At 40.9% G+C, this 13,427-nt stretch overlaps 1 protein-coding gene across 6 annotated transcripts; it reads left to right on the top strand.

Annotated features, from left to right (window-relative positions):
• The first annotated feature begins 82 nt into the window (after positions 1-82).
• On the top strand, positions 83-10,528 carry LOC105275342 (constitutive coactivator of PPAR-gamma-like protein 1 homolog). 6 transcript variants are annotated; one of them, XM_011332110.3, is made up of 16 exons: positions 83-204; positions 1,148-1,563; positions 1,643-1,815; positions 1,909-2,022; positions 2,154-2,300; positions 2,384-2,750; positions 2,874-3,125; positions 3,217-3,600; positions 3,680-3,818; positions 3,886-4,011; positions 4,121-4,238; positions 4,332-4,632; positions 5,133-5,377; positions 6,566-6,694; positions 6,780-6,880; positions 6,964-7,105. In XM_011332110.3, the coding sequence occupies exons 2-16, from the start codon at positions 1,356-1,358 to the stop codon at positions 7,103-7,105; spliced, it is 2,946 nt and encodes a 981-aa protein (XP_011330412.1). In that variant the 5' UTR covers positions 83-204; positions 1,148-1,355. The 6 variants fall into 6 exon arrangements, 5 of the variants coding, with proteins under 5 accessions (XP_011330412.1, XP_011330413.1, XP_011330417.1 ...); XR_003407275.1 differs by lacking the exons at positions 6,780-6,880; positions 6,964-7,105 and adding an exon at positions 5,507-5,623 and having other exon boundaries at positions 6,566-6,687; XM_011332111.3 differs by lacking the exon at positions 6,964-7,105 and having other exon boundaries at positions 6,788-6,880.
• Positions 10,529-13,427: the final 2,899 nt, after the last annotated feature.

Here is a 13,427-nt window from a genome sequence, read left to right on the forward strand (position 1 = left end):
CCTAGGGCGGTCCTGGGGGAAACGGCGCGTGGCGCATTTCCGGCGTTCCGCCGGCGGCCAATCAGCGCGCCGCGCCGGGCGGTCGTCGCACGCGCCACTGTCGGCCGGGCGCTCATTTCCGTTTTCGAATCCGACGTCATCCAACACCGAAAGCCCGTGTGTTTTGTGTTTCTTTGGGGCCACGATGATTAACGATGATTTAACGTAAGTACGTAGCGCGACGCGGCAACTCGCGCGGATCGCTCGTATATGATTGCGTGGCCGCGAATCCGCGCGAGAGCTCGCCCAAAGCGTCGTCCTAAATTTCTCCTACGATCACTACGTCTGCACTGCGGCCGCCACCGCCGTCGTCGAGACGGCGGTCGTCACGCCGATTCAGCTGTCCCTCGCTATGCCGGCACGCTATCCGTCCCGTTTCTCCGCTCCGTGCCGGGCGATACGCACGTCCCGCTCCCGCCTCAGCGACCGTCCGCCGAGCCGACGAACCGGGGACCGCGGGTCGTCTGGCACGGACGACGTGGTAACGACGCTCCTGGGGGGCCGATTTGCTCCAATATGCCTGTAAACAAAGTAAATGGCGTCGTTTCGCGAGATTTCGAGGATGCGGACTCCCACCGGCCGGCATTCCTCCCCCGTGAACGTCGCGGCGGCGGCGGCGGTTGCTCCGTTCGCGGAAATTCCTCTCCCGTCGAGGCTGACGTTGTCTCCCCTCTTTCTTTTAATGTAGGTTGTACCGAGGAATTTGCGAACGAGCGGTACTATCGTGCATTCACGGTATTCGGTTTACGGTAAAATTTTCTTTGGCTCCACTTGCGAGATCCGCAATGGTTGGGTGGATTAAAAATATATATACTATTCGCGAAAAATGACGTAGTTTGTTACTCCGATGTCAAAACACGATAATTGGGTGGCGGAGGAGATCGGCGATCGGGTCGCGGCTTCTCGCGTTAACTCGTAACGGGCGGCTCGAGTCTGATCCCTTCTCGGAAATCTCGTAGATCGCTTCTGCTTCTGCCAAAATCATTGGCCACATCAAAGCCCAAACAAGGCCGCTGGGAAAGTCACGTAAAACATGATACGCACATATTATTGCAAAATATAAGACAACCCTATGGATCGTATAAAGATTTCCTTTTTGTTTTTACAGATTGAAGTTTTCGAAACTGAAATTAGGTTCCTTCACGTCTTAAAAAACACATTTCAAAAACATACCACTATAAAAAAGGGCAAAACATCACTGGAAAACAGCAAAAATAATTAAAAGCAAAACAAAAGGACACCATCGTTAAAGAGGAAGAATTCAAACAAACTGTCTTTACTCGCATTGGGAATACAAGTAGAATAATTCTAAGAACATGGGCATTCAGGACTTGCAAACTTTCTTGGACAGCAACTGCGTGCAGGGGGGATCCATGCCTGTGGACTTGTTGAAGATCGCGCGCCTAGTTGTCCAACGGCAACGTAATCGTATGATTAAGGGGCAGCTGCATAATTCTGGGAAACTCAGATTGGTTCTCGATGGAGAATGTTGTCTAGATCGATTGTATGGTGGCTACTTCTCAGGTAGACGACAAAGTGACAGATTCCACATGATTCCTCTCAGCGAGAGTCGTTGATAATCAATGCCGACTTTTCAATGCAGATTGGGCATGCGGTGGGCAATGGAATCGCATGCTCCAATTTTTAGCAGTCCTCATACAAGCGACCGAGATGTCAGGGTTGGAGCTAGCTGTATTCTTTAATGGTTCCTTCGAATCTCTTCGGCGAGTCGACTGGGTACAGCAACAGCTGCAAGTGCGCGCTAAGGTTAACAATGTAAGTTCCCTCACACAAGCAGCCTTCATGTCTTTGGAGCAATTGTGCAAGAATACAACTCACAAAGAGAAACTATCTTTCTAAAATATCAAGGTCTTAAAACACATAGCAACGAAAGGCACTCCACCGCCGAAAATCTGGTGGACCCCTCCGCCGTGTTTAAGAACCAGCTTACGCATGGCCCTCAGGCACCTGAATGTCACAGTTGTAAGTTAACGAACATCTTCTTCTTTCATATCTTTTAATTAAAAAGATAGTTGGAAAAAAATGTAATAAGATGTTGCGACAATTCCAAAGCACTGAAAAACAAAATTAAATTAAATCAAACGTTTTAACAGTTATGTAGCATGGATGACCATCACCAAGAAGTCATCGCGTATTGTCGTGAGAGTAATTACAATGGACTGATAGCTGACGACGCAGAGTACGCTGCATTCGATCCTCCGCGTTATTTCTCATCCGAACAATTAAAACTTACGTACAAGGTACGTAATTTCAATAAACGGATAATATTATCGTATTTTCTGTAGCAATAACTCGCTGCAACGTAACAAATGTATTCTTACAGGGTTCTCTCGACACGAAAGAATACATGCTTTCTGAACTCACTAAAACTCTCAACATACCATCCGACCGGCTTTGTATACTGGCTGCCTTGCTTGGAAATTACATATTGACCGAGAACGACTTGGCTGATTTTTACAAGAAGCTGAACATCAACACCAATCACAACAAGACGAACGTCGAGCAAACGATCAAGACAATTGCTAATTTCGTTAGGGAACTCCCGTCTGTGGAACTGGATAGCGTTTCTCAAAAAGTCTTCGGTTCTATCTCCGATCCAAGGTCTTCGAAATTGAGGCAGTCCGTTCAATATTATTTAAATGGGACGAAGGAAGGATTTTTACACTATAAACCTGTGAAACCGACGAAAGGTACGCTACTAGAAGATGTTTGTGGCGAACGTACTGCGATGCGTTGCGATCTCTCTCATGAGTCTCGACATCTCGACGCTGCAACGCTGATCTGAAAGATTTAAGTTTGAATTTTTATTCCAGTTCATAAATTGGATTCCAAATCGAGCTCGCAGACTCAGTCGAACTTGTCCGACGTTCCATCCGCCTCGGAAGGTGATTCGAATCTGGAGACGTCAAGGTTCGCCTCGGAGACTTTGGAGAGCGAACGCGAAAGCTTGAACGCGTATAAGCAGGCAACGGCTAACGCGAAAGCGGCACCTCAGATCATAATTGATCCGCCTGGCATTCAGGGTCATGGAGATGCCGACACTCTACGTGCGGAGGAAGAGCAAAGTATGTCTATCGAGCGAATCTTCAATTTTCTATTAAATTAAATTAAAATTAAATTAAATTTACTATTAAATATCGGAAATTCTCAAAATAGGTGATATGCAGGCTATAATAAACGGTACTCACAATCTCCTAATAAGTTCGTCGAGTTCGAGCAGCAGCTCTTCCGCCACGTCGCCGTCCCACGCGACGGCCGATTCCGCGAGGCAACCGGAGAAAACGACCAGTATTCCCAGCACGTCGCCGGAGGTCATGCGCACCGCCTCGGAGCGTCATCAGAAAGGACTGATGTCGCCGCACATCTATCAGATTCTCATTGCCGGCGAGATCAAGCTGCCGGTCCTCCTAGAGGACGAGAACCATCGCGAGTTCCCTTCCATTCACGTGATTTACAGACCGATCCGGCAGATGGTGTACGCAATTCTGTTCAACCTTCATCATCGAATGTACATGGCTACGAAAAATAAGGAAAAGGGTGGTAGGTATAACAAAAAATTAGAAAAGTCTACTGTGTAAAATCTGAAGTTTGCAAATTAATTCGCGCGCTTCGCTTACAGACAGCGAAAAGGTCGAGGTGCCAGACGTGATAATAAAGGAATGGGTGTGGTCCAAATCCAATCCATATCAGACTCCTGAATTGGTAAAGGCGGAGCAGATCGGTTGGGGCGTGCCCACGATTCAACGCTTGTGGTTCGGGTAGGCGATCAAAACTTTATCTGATAAAACAAAAATGTACGAACTCTCATCATTTTTTGCCCTCCAGCACAGTCATAGATGACAAACGACGCAGGCTCAGAGGATTCCTGACTTGCATGAGATCGGACACGCCTCTCATGTTAAATACCTCATACGTGCCGCAGCATCTCCTAGTCATGGCTTGTGTTCTGAGGTAAACGTTGGACTCGTCTCTAATTATTCGAACTCGTGTGTCGCTGCGAGGAGGCTAAAACATAAAAATTGAAACCTGCATTAATAAATTTCTCTTTTTTTCCACGCAGATACATCATGTCCTTCTCTGATAAAATAAAGATCTTGCGCCGACAGGAGTTAGACGCCTTCATCGCACAAGCCTTTTCGCCGGAGCTCATGAACGCTCAGTACTTGCAAGATCTGCAGGTAAAATAAAAGCTCGATGCAATTCTTTTAAGATTTTTACTATTAATATTATCCGATTTAACGCCGTATTTTTAACGTATCGTTTGCCTGCAGCTTCCATTGGTGACCTCACGTGGCGTACAACTAGCCACCTTATTCATGGCCGGTGTGGAAACCGCATTGCTGGCGAACGACGCTTGTGGTGCGCCGATCCCATGGTTAATGTGTTGCCCTTGGCTTTATTTCGACGGCAAGCTGTTCCATCACACCTTGGCGCGTGCTACTATCGCGAAAAATTTATTGGAAATGTGCAGTGGTCATATCGATCGTGTGGTGAAGGTTGAAAGAATGAGGAAGGCAATACTTGAGGGAATTAATGTTGCGTTCGCACGGCCGCCTTTACCTGTGACACCAGGTACGTTACACGCTGCTCACGTTTAAAATTAACATTATTTTCGTGGACAATGTTAGATTACATCGTAGGAAAGAGAATATAAGTTTGATAAAGTAGCTTGGTTGATAGAACGTGCGACCAATAACCGAAAACCTGGAGCTAAATACTTGATTCTGTCATGTTTGATATTTGTCTCGCTCTTGGCAACTCTTCCAGTTTCCTTGGCGTTCTATGATCTTTCACAATAGGACGTCTTCGGATGGAAGTAGAGCAAAGCAGCCAATTGCTCCGTGAGGTTCATATATATCTATATATAGCCTTGCGAATCTCCAAGCTGCGACAAAATATTTTTCACAAAGAAAAGGATACAATTTTTTTATAAGTATACGGAGATGCATTTGTGTTACACGCTATTGCACACACACACACACATACGTTAACAATAATTAATTTTAACAAAAAGTTTTTATCTTTTTACACATACAATATTTTCGAAATTCTGAAATTTCTTGTTGTTACAGGTATTCGTCTGTCCGTTCCTTCGAATATCTTACCCTCTGGCTGTACCATCAACGACAGTCTGATGCGCAGTCGTGGCAGCCCCGCAATGCCGCAACGTGGCATAATGCGACGTCCTATCCCATCGCGTGGCGGCCAGCTGGAAATCGCTGGAGTTGTAGTAGGCCAGTGGGGTCCGAATTACGGGCAGCCCGGTCGGTTGCCGCAGCCCCTGCAGGGACACCCTCGCGGACGGATCCCACCGCAGGTACGACATGATAGAATTTAATAGGGGGTACGCAATCACACAATTTTACAATTTTGTGGTTCGGTATCTCGTTGCGCGTAATATAGGATACGCAAGAATCACAAAATGATGACGACGAATTCTGAACAGATTTTAGGGAACATTGAGGATATTGAGTAGTCCGCTTTCGCTATTTAACGTCGCTATGGTGTGGTCGGGAAGTACGTGCATTTAGGAAGGACATCACGTAAATTAATTGAACGCAGAGTTAGTTGCTTATATTTACATAACTTTTGTATATGCTTATACATGCTTTTATACATAATGGAGTTTAATCACGACATCAATTTTTGAAAATTGTTAAGTCGAAGGATTTACATAAAATACATATTAAATTTATTCTCGTAATAAAATTTTATGCGCGTTACTACATAAACTTGTTAGACGTTTTACGAAGGGAGAAGGATGTTTTAACGGTTTCATATTCACATGATATCTTTTTTGCAGCTTTGTGATTTTGTATCATTTATTATTGCATTTGCATGCTTTTTATATATGTAGTAAACGTTGTTAAAATAAAGGTCTTTATATATTTTATCTCAGAGTATTTTAACTGGTGTTCCTTAGTTTTAATTTCTGTTTCACAGTAACTTGATCGACTGAAGCATGTATGTAAACTGCTAGCAGTGTATTAAATGAAATAATTTTGTTATATACAACTTTGAGTGTTTCATATTATAAGTATCCTTGTTAATTTAATGAAAATTGTAAACTCTGGCATACAATACTTTATTGCCGTTATTAATTATTACTAAAAACAAGGATTGTGAACCACCCTATATTTCTACAGTTTAATTGTAAAATTAATCATACATATACCTACAAAAAAATACATCACTTTGTTTTTCAGAGATTTTGACAAAAAGTGGTAAGTATCATCTGAGTAAGAGACAAAGTGGTGAATATTTAATTGCACAATAATTGCTTTTATTGGTTCTTATAAATTTTCTAACTAAAAATCTCTTACATACTTTGCAAATAAAACGATTTATCCTTTATTCGTGATGTAAGAGAAATAAAAAATATTGCAAATGTAAACAGTAAAAGTAAAACAGTTACCTACAGTTTGTGCAATATGTCAGAATACTTACACGCGCATATAACATGCAAAACGAGTCTTGCACGTATCTAAATACGGACGTTTTACAGGTAACTTCTATCGGTGGGCTTAAATACGGTCTTCCTCGTGGATTCCATCCAATGACTCGACCGACGTTCCAAACCCGTGGAAATAGCCGTGCTCCCATCGCTGGACGTGGGAAGAAGACTCAGATGAAGGTATAAAGTCTTGTTTCATCTCTTCTTTCGCGGTTTGTTTAATTCTTCCGTGGAAAAAGATTGTACAGTTCTGTCAATCGTTTAGGTAACTAGTAAAAAGAAAACTGCTATCAAGAAGACCAAGGAAATCGAGAAAAAAGATAGCAAGGATCGCGGAGTCGCTGTTGATGGAATCTCCGATTATAAGTAAGTCTTTTAAACTTTTCAGCGTTATTAATGCACGTTAATTAATATAACAATTCGTGGTATCTCATTCGCTGCGTTCTTAGTGATGCAATTCCAAACATGAACTCGACGAAAGATGCATTACCGGTGGCGGGTCAGTTCGATGATGCAGTGGAAACCGTGAAGGGTATGGAAAAGGGACAAGGCGACGCACCGCTCGTCACTCCGGTCGCCACGGAAAATTAAACGTCAATACGTAAGGAAAACAAAAAAAAACGAAACTTCGAAAGATGACATTAATTAATCCCTGATGATGACTCAAGACTGCAAATAATCTACTTATATTTCGAGCGATTGTGCACTGGTAACACGTGGATGGATGTTCGTGCTGAAAATTGTTATACGTAGCACGTAGTGCGTAAGTTACATAACGTTTCCACCACAATTTGCTTCTCACGTAACGCATTATCTTACAATCGGTACAAATTGCAGTTTAGAAACGTAAAAAAAAACATTTGCATTTATTTATTTTATTCTTTTACGTAAAAATCCCGCAATACGAGTATACAGAAGTTACTTCTGGATTAAAAAGAGTTATTTTTGAGAAATTGATTATCCGGAATGGAACTATCCATTAAACGTTACGTGCGCAAGAGCTCCGTAATCTCTAAAGCTCTAATGGGGCCAAAATATTGAACTAATAATAAGAGACAAAAAAAGAGATCTTCGTTCGTGGTGTGCCGGTAGTCCGGCGGCGCGACAGAAAGATTTTAACCCGTTCTTGACATATATATACAAGATATATGATATCGTCACTGCCAAACGTACCACTCTGTATAAGATAGACAAAGAGAAGAAGAAGGAGAAGAAAAAACTCGTGCTTGTGCTAGAGCGAGTTAACGTCTCGCTCACATTACCATGGAATGGAACTCGACTGATTAGTGTATGCGTGCGCTAATTTTACTATTCAGAACAAGTCGCCAGCTGCTATAAGTATTTAATTCTTAAGGAGCGTGATTATTTTTTTTACACGAAAATATATATTTTCCGGTATTATATGAAATGCTCGCTACGACACGTCTCAGCGATCTGATCGGTGACGAAGGTAGCTTGATGCACACACGTAGGCACACGTACATACACACACACATACACACACGTATTACACGACTAGCTCTTACAAATTTCCTTGTAGATAAGAGAGACGCCGGGCAGAGCACTGAGACAGTCACTAGCACATGGAGACTGATGCTTTTCATATAGGTAAAATATATATTTATATATATACATATGATTTAGATTAGAGTTCCAATATAGTATATTATACGTAAGTTGTGCCTGTGTACCCTGCATGAATGTGTTGCACCTACGAGTACTTGGGAGAGATGTAACAATGTACGTACGTTTACGTTGTCAGGAGTACATGAGAAACCGAGAGAGAGAGAGAGAACGAGACAAAGAGAGCATGAATAAAAGAGAGAGAAAGAGAGTGCGAACGGGAGATTGAAGAGTGAACGAGAACGGGAGAGAAAGAGCCACGATAATGATGTACATAACGTGGCGTGTTACGCTGCGGGCGCATGTACATACACGGTATCGTCAGTGTGTAGTATATCGTCGTATGTATGTGCGCTCGTGCAATCTAGGTCATATATTTATTTGCTGTTGCGTTTGAGAATTTGTACGAGTGGAACTTGAATGAAATCTGAAGTTTTTAGGTACGGTAGCGTTTCTACCTAGTACGTCCCGCGGACGTGAGGCTCGTCACGAGGATCCCTGACGTAGACGCGTTCGTCGAAGGAGGCATCCTCGAGGCGCGCCTCGCACATTGTTTGGAAAGTATGCTACATTACGACACACACGCGCGTTACGTGTTCGCTTCGTTGATCCGCGGTCATTTATACGACGAGGAGGCCGTCGTCTCGTCGTCGTTGAAACGTTGACAGCATTAATTTCATTTCCATTGCGAGTTCTGGCGTACTCCTTTATTATCTATTATGTTTTAAGTTTTGGTTTGATATAAAGTTTAATGCAAAGTGGTAATAATAAACGTTGAAAGTCTATCGCGATAAGTCACGACTTGGCAACCTTTTTGTTTTGAGAAGAGATTTGGAGAATTTGTTAAATTTAGAAAAAAAGACGAATTCTATATATTGGGCATACTTGGTCTGATGTAGCATATTTCGAGATGTCCCTCATTTAATTGTACATATGAACGGTTACTTTAGAAATGACACAGTGTGATTGACATATGGTGTACATAAAGAATTCAGGTGCGCGTGTGCTCATCACCGCATTGGAGGATAGGAGATGATTATGTTAAAAATATACTATTTATGTGTAGAATAGTCTAAAAGACTTTCTACCAAAGATCATCGGAGTTTAAGAGAAAGAAAGAGAGAGAGAGAGAGAGACAAAGGGTTCTTTTATCAAATGATATATAACAGCAAAATAAAATAAAAAAATGGAGCAAGACAGCACGACAGAACACGATTATTAAAATAACAAAGATGGGGCAACAGCAACGTGTCTAAGACACGTGCTGAACGTAGAGGTGATTAAAGCGAGTAAAAAGAGAAAACCGTTTATTGAGATAATATAATGAGAGATGATAAGATAAAATGTTATATTTTTGTAGATTTGTTATTGCGTAAAATGCATTAGGACAATGAGAAACTTTATATAATTTGAGTAAAATGACAGTTAACGAGCCTGAGAGTAGTTAAATGAGTAAAATCCTATGATGAGAAGGAGAGAGAGAGACGGAGAGAGGATGAAAGTGCTTTAGATGGCATAGTTAAGGATGGAACATCTGAAGATAAATTTTGCCGAGGAAAAAAGAAAATGAATCCCACGTTCTTCTACGTTTCCGAAGCTCTCAGTTCCCTGAGTTGCTTGTAGGAACAGAAAAAAGAAAGAGAGAAAGAGAATATATATATAAATATACATATATAACATATATGAGTAATAACAGAGATGAATTGTGTAACTAATAATGTCAGCTTCAATGTGCGCCGAGCATAATGTGAAAATAATTCGACTGTTCCACGCGATGCATATGCGAAATCGTCGACATTTGCTTCAAGTTTGTCTTAACGAATGTTTCCACATTTCGCGGATATATAATATATACACACGGAATATATATGATTTTCGAAGTCGTACGAGTCTCTCATAACTTACGTAATTAACGTAACGTTACTTTACAAGTTACATTGTAAATGCATTAAGTACGATCGCCGTAACGATATTCCTTTGTGAGTGTAAATTTTGAAAAATTGACAAGTCGTTTCCGGACGACGACTCACACACGACACAAGCACACCCACATACACGTACACACACACCCATACACGCAAACGTACAACACGTACTAGAAGCCGACTTTCTTGAATCTGACGAAATACGAATTTGAGAGTGTAAAATGCCACTTTACGCTTTTACGTAAAGATAGATGATTTTCTTTCCGAGAAAAATCGAACTCTCTTGATATCGGATACAAAAAAAAAGAAAAAAACAAATAAAGGACGCAAATAATGATATGATATGTACGTGACGTGATCAGTTGCCGCTGCACTGATATGAGTATGCAATAATAATAATAATAATAATAATAATAATAACGTGAAATAATTTAATATGAACGCCAGAGGCGTTGTGCAAAAAAAAGCAAACGAAAACGAATGAAAAAGGGAATCCATATTGAATATACAACCGAAAGCAGAAATGTTGAAAAATGTTGAAAACAAGGGAAACTTGCATAAAACACGAACGACGTAAAAAAACAGGCGCGTTTGAGTCGAGGCGTGCCTGGTTTTCGTTGTGATAAGTAGAAGAGAGAGAGAGAGAGAGAGAGAGAAAGATAGAGAGAGGGGCCCACGAAACTCGTCTATAATACCGACATACCATTAAAAGTTACAAGTAATCTACTGTATTTATGAAGTAACAATCTATTGTGTGTTGTGAACAGATAATTAATAACAGAAAATTAATTGTACACCAAGTAAATACTAACTCTCGATAATCTTGCTGGGACGACAGATGATGTTCACTGTAACGAAGGAAACGATTAATAAACGGTATATCGCGCGGGATCGCGCCAAGTCTCGCGACTCTCGCGCGAGAGCGCAACGTCGCGCATAATAAATAACATGCTCGATTTTTCGAAATGGAAACGGCTGTTTTCATTTGATTTCGATGACACTATACTTTTCCTAGAGCACCAGAATATTACACGAATAACGCAGCCAAGTAGAACTCTCATCGATTAACGCTCTAAACGTATATTCATAAATAACTGTATCCTTTATTCAGACGAGAGAATCTTTCGCTTTCTATATATTACTATACTTTTCTTTTCCTTTTTTTTTTCGTTTTGTATTACTTCGTAGAACCTTAGGTTACCTTGCAAAAATGTAAAAAGAAAAAAGAGATCATTTAATTTCAACTTGTTTTAAATGATTGCTAAAAAAATGAGTAGAAGGACGTTTTGCATATATTTTTTAGATGTACACACGCAGTGATGGACCACGTGCCATTCGTGTTTTTCTCTTATTTCTTAACTTCTCGCTGTAGCGCCTTGTGAGTAGAGTTGCGATTTTTCCTAGCGATCCGATATTAAGGGATAATAATAACGAGGGGGAAAAAGAAACCTCTGAGTTGCCGTGCGCGCTCGATGTTAAATTTTAAGTTCTCCTTACCGTAGTTTTGCTTACATACGTAATACGAGATATAAACTAAAATAACGATAGCAAACGCAAGTAATAATGTAATAAAGTAAAAAGTAAAAAAAAAGAATTAAACACTTATTGATGTAGCTGAAAAACGCAGTGGGCCCCGGCACGTACACCTTATATATTCTTATTAAATATTACATAACGTATATTCTGCTATTATTTTTCATAGCTGAGAGAAGGAAAAGATTATACGCATATGCGTGGTAACGATGTATGTTTGATAATAATTAGTACGTTTATTTTTGTTTTTACTTCCTCTTCCTATACTTAAAGAAGCAAGAATGAAAGAAAGAAAGAAAGAAAGGAAAATATAACGCAAAAGCGCATAAGATATGTAAAAAAAGAAAAGCGTACCACTTGTATCCTTATACGAAAGGAAAGAAAATGCTCTTCGAAACTTTGTAATCGAAACAACTGTAATTGCGTCCGGAATATTACTTGATTTTCCGGTTTACTGAAGAGAAGTAGCAAAGGGAGAGCGGGAGGGAAAGAGAGAGAGTGATTCTTCGTTGATCCGTTCGTTGATCCGAAAATTATACGTGCGCTAAACTGTATCGATAATCATATAATTTGACCTCGATGGGTCGGTCAGTGCAAATCAGATTACAGTTCAGGTACATTTTTCAGATTCAATGCTGTTATAACGGGCGGGTATCAAAGGGAAATATAAATTTTACATCGTGAGGAATAAAAAAAAGGAAAAGCTGTACTGTAGAGCGAGAAGAGATAGTTAATCAATTAGTTGGCGATGCATCAAGTCGCAGAACGCCGCGAGGGAATTCATAGACTCGAGAGATCGCTCGCTGCACGTAGCCGACCCCACAATCGCGGTCCTCGCATTTATATAAACGCAAGCCACATCGATGTGTATTCTCGTTGGATTATTAATACCATTGTAAACACTTACTGTTGTAACATGTACCCCACTCATGTCTAGTGTCGAGCAGAGCTGATTCTATGCTTTCGCTGGTTCAAAAAAGAAAAAAAGAAAAAGCCCGAGAGATCGTGTGCAAAAGTCTCTGAGTAACTATTATTCACGCAACTTCCGCGAAATCCCAGGGTTATTAACATGATTTAAAAAAAGGGAGGCGAAAGGGCGCGAGAGAACGGAAGGAGAGGGAGGAACGAGAGACGAAGTGAAGAGAGAATCAGTGCTGGCGAGAACACGAGGCAACCGAGGAAAAAAAAGCGACTATTGTAACTCTAAAGTCACATTTAAACTACTTTTAAAAAACGGATACACACATATTTGGAGAGTAGCAGGTAAATAATTAATATAAATGTAGTGGCAACTCTATAATACTACCGCAATGGAAAAAAAAAGAAAAAAAAACAATATATAACGATGATTATTCGAGATATAAAATGCGAAACGCACTCTTAATGGATGTTGTAACGATTTAGAAATACTTAAATTGCATTATTATTGATACTCGCTGTAAATCTGGTTTTTGGAATGCAAGTGCTCTGCTCATCTTCTTTACGCTCTCGCATCGCAGTTGTGCGAGTTACACCGAGTCGAGTATGAGGGAAATTTTCTTTTCGGGAAATAGCAGAGTAGTTGGTCCAATTGGCAGATGGATTTTAAGTTTCTTCCTTTCTCTCAAGAGTGTAATATTTAATCCTTTATTTACTTTCTATAAGCGCAACCTCTCACAACACACATACACACGCAGAATTAGAATAATTAAGATTCGTAGTCCTCTGTTGAGTTTTATAAAGGCGAAGCCCCGCACGAGATACGGTGCGCGGCTTCGGCAAAAGGCAACAAACTTTCAATCGAGTTTTGCAAGAAAGCTCTTAACACGAGTAAGAGGGGAAAGGGCGGGCGG

The sequence above is a fragment of the Ooceraea biroi genome, chromosome 11 (assembly GCF_003672135.1).
Source record: "Ooceraea biroi isolate clonal line C1 chromosome 11, Obir_v5.4, whole genome shotgun sequence".
Lineage (NCBI taxonomy): Eukaryota > Metazoa > Arthropoda > Insecta > Hymenoptera > Formicidae > Ooceraea > Ooceraea biroi.

Excerpts from the sequence above, each read along its gene's own strand:
- LOC105275342 (XM_011332110.3), top strand. The coding sequence starts at position 1,356 with ATGGGCATTCAGGACTTGCAAACTTTCTTGGACAGCAACTGCGTGCAG. Across the intron at positions 2,301-2,383 it reads AATTAAAACTTACGTACAAG|GGTTCTCTCGACACGAAAGA; the intron begins GTACGTAATTTC and ends GTATTCTTACAG. Across the intron at positions 6,695-6,779 it reads GGAAGAAGACTCAGATGAAG|GTAACTAGTAAAAAGAAAAC; the intron begins GTATAAAGTCTT and ends TCAATCGTTTAG.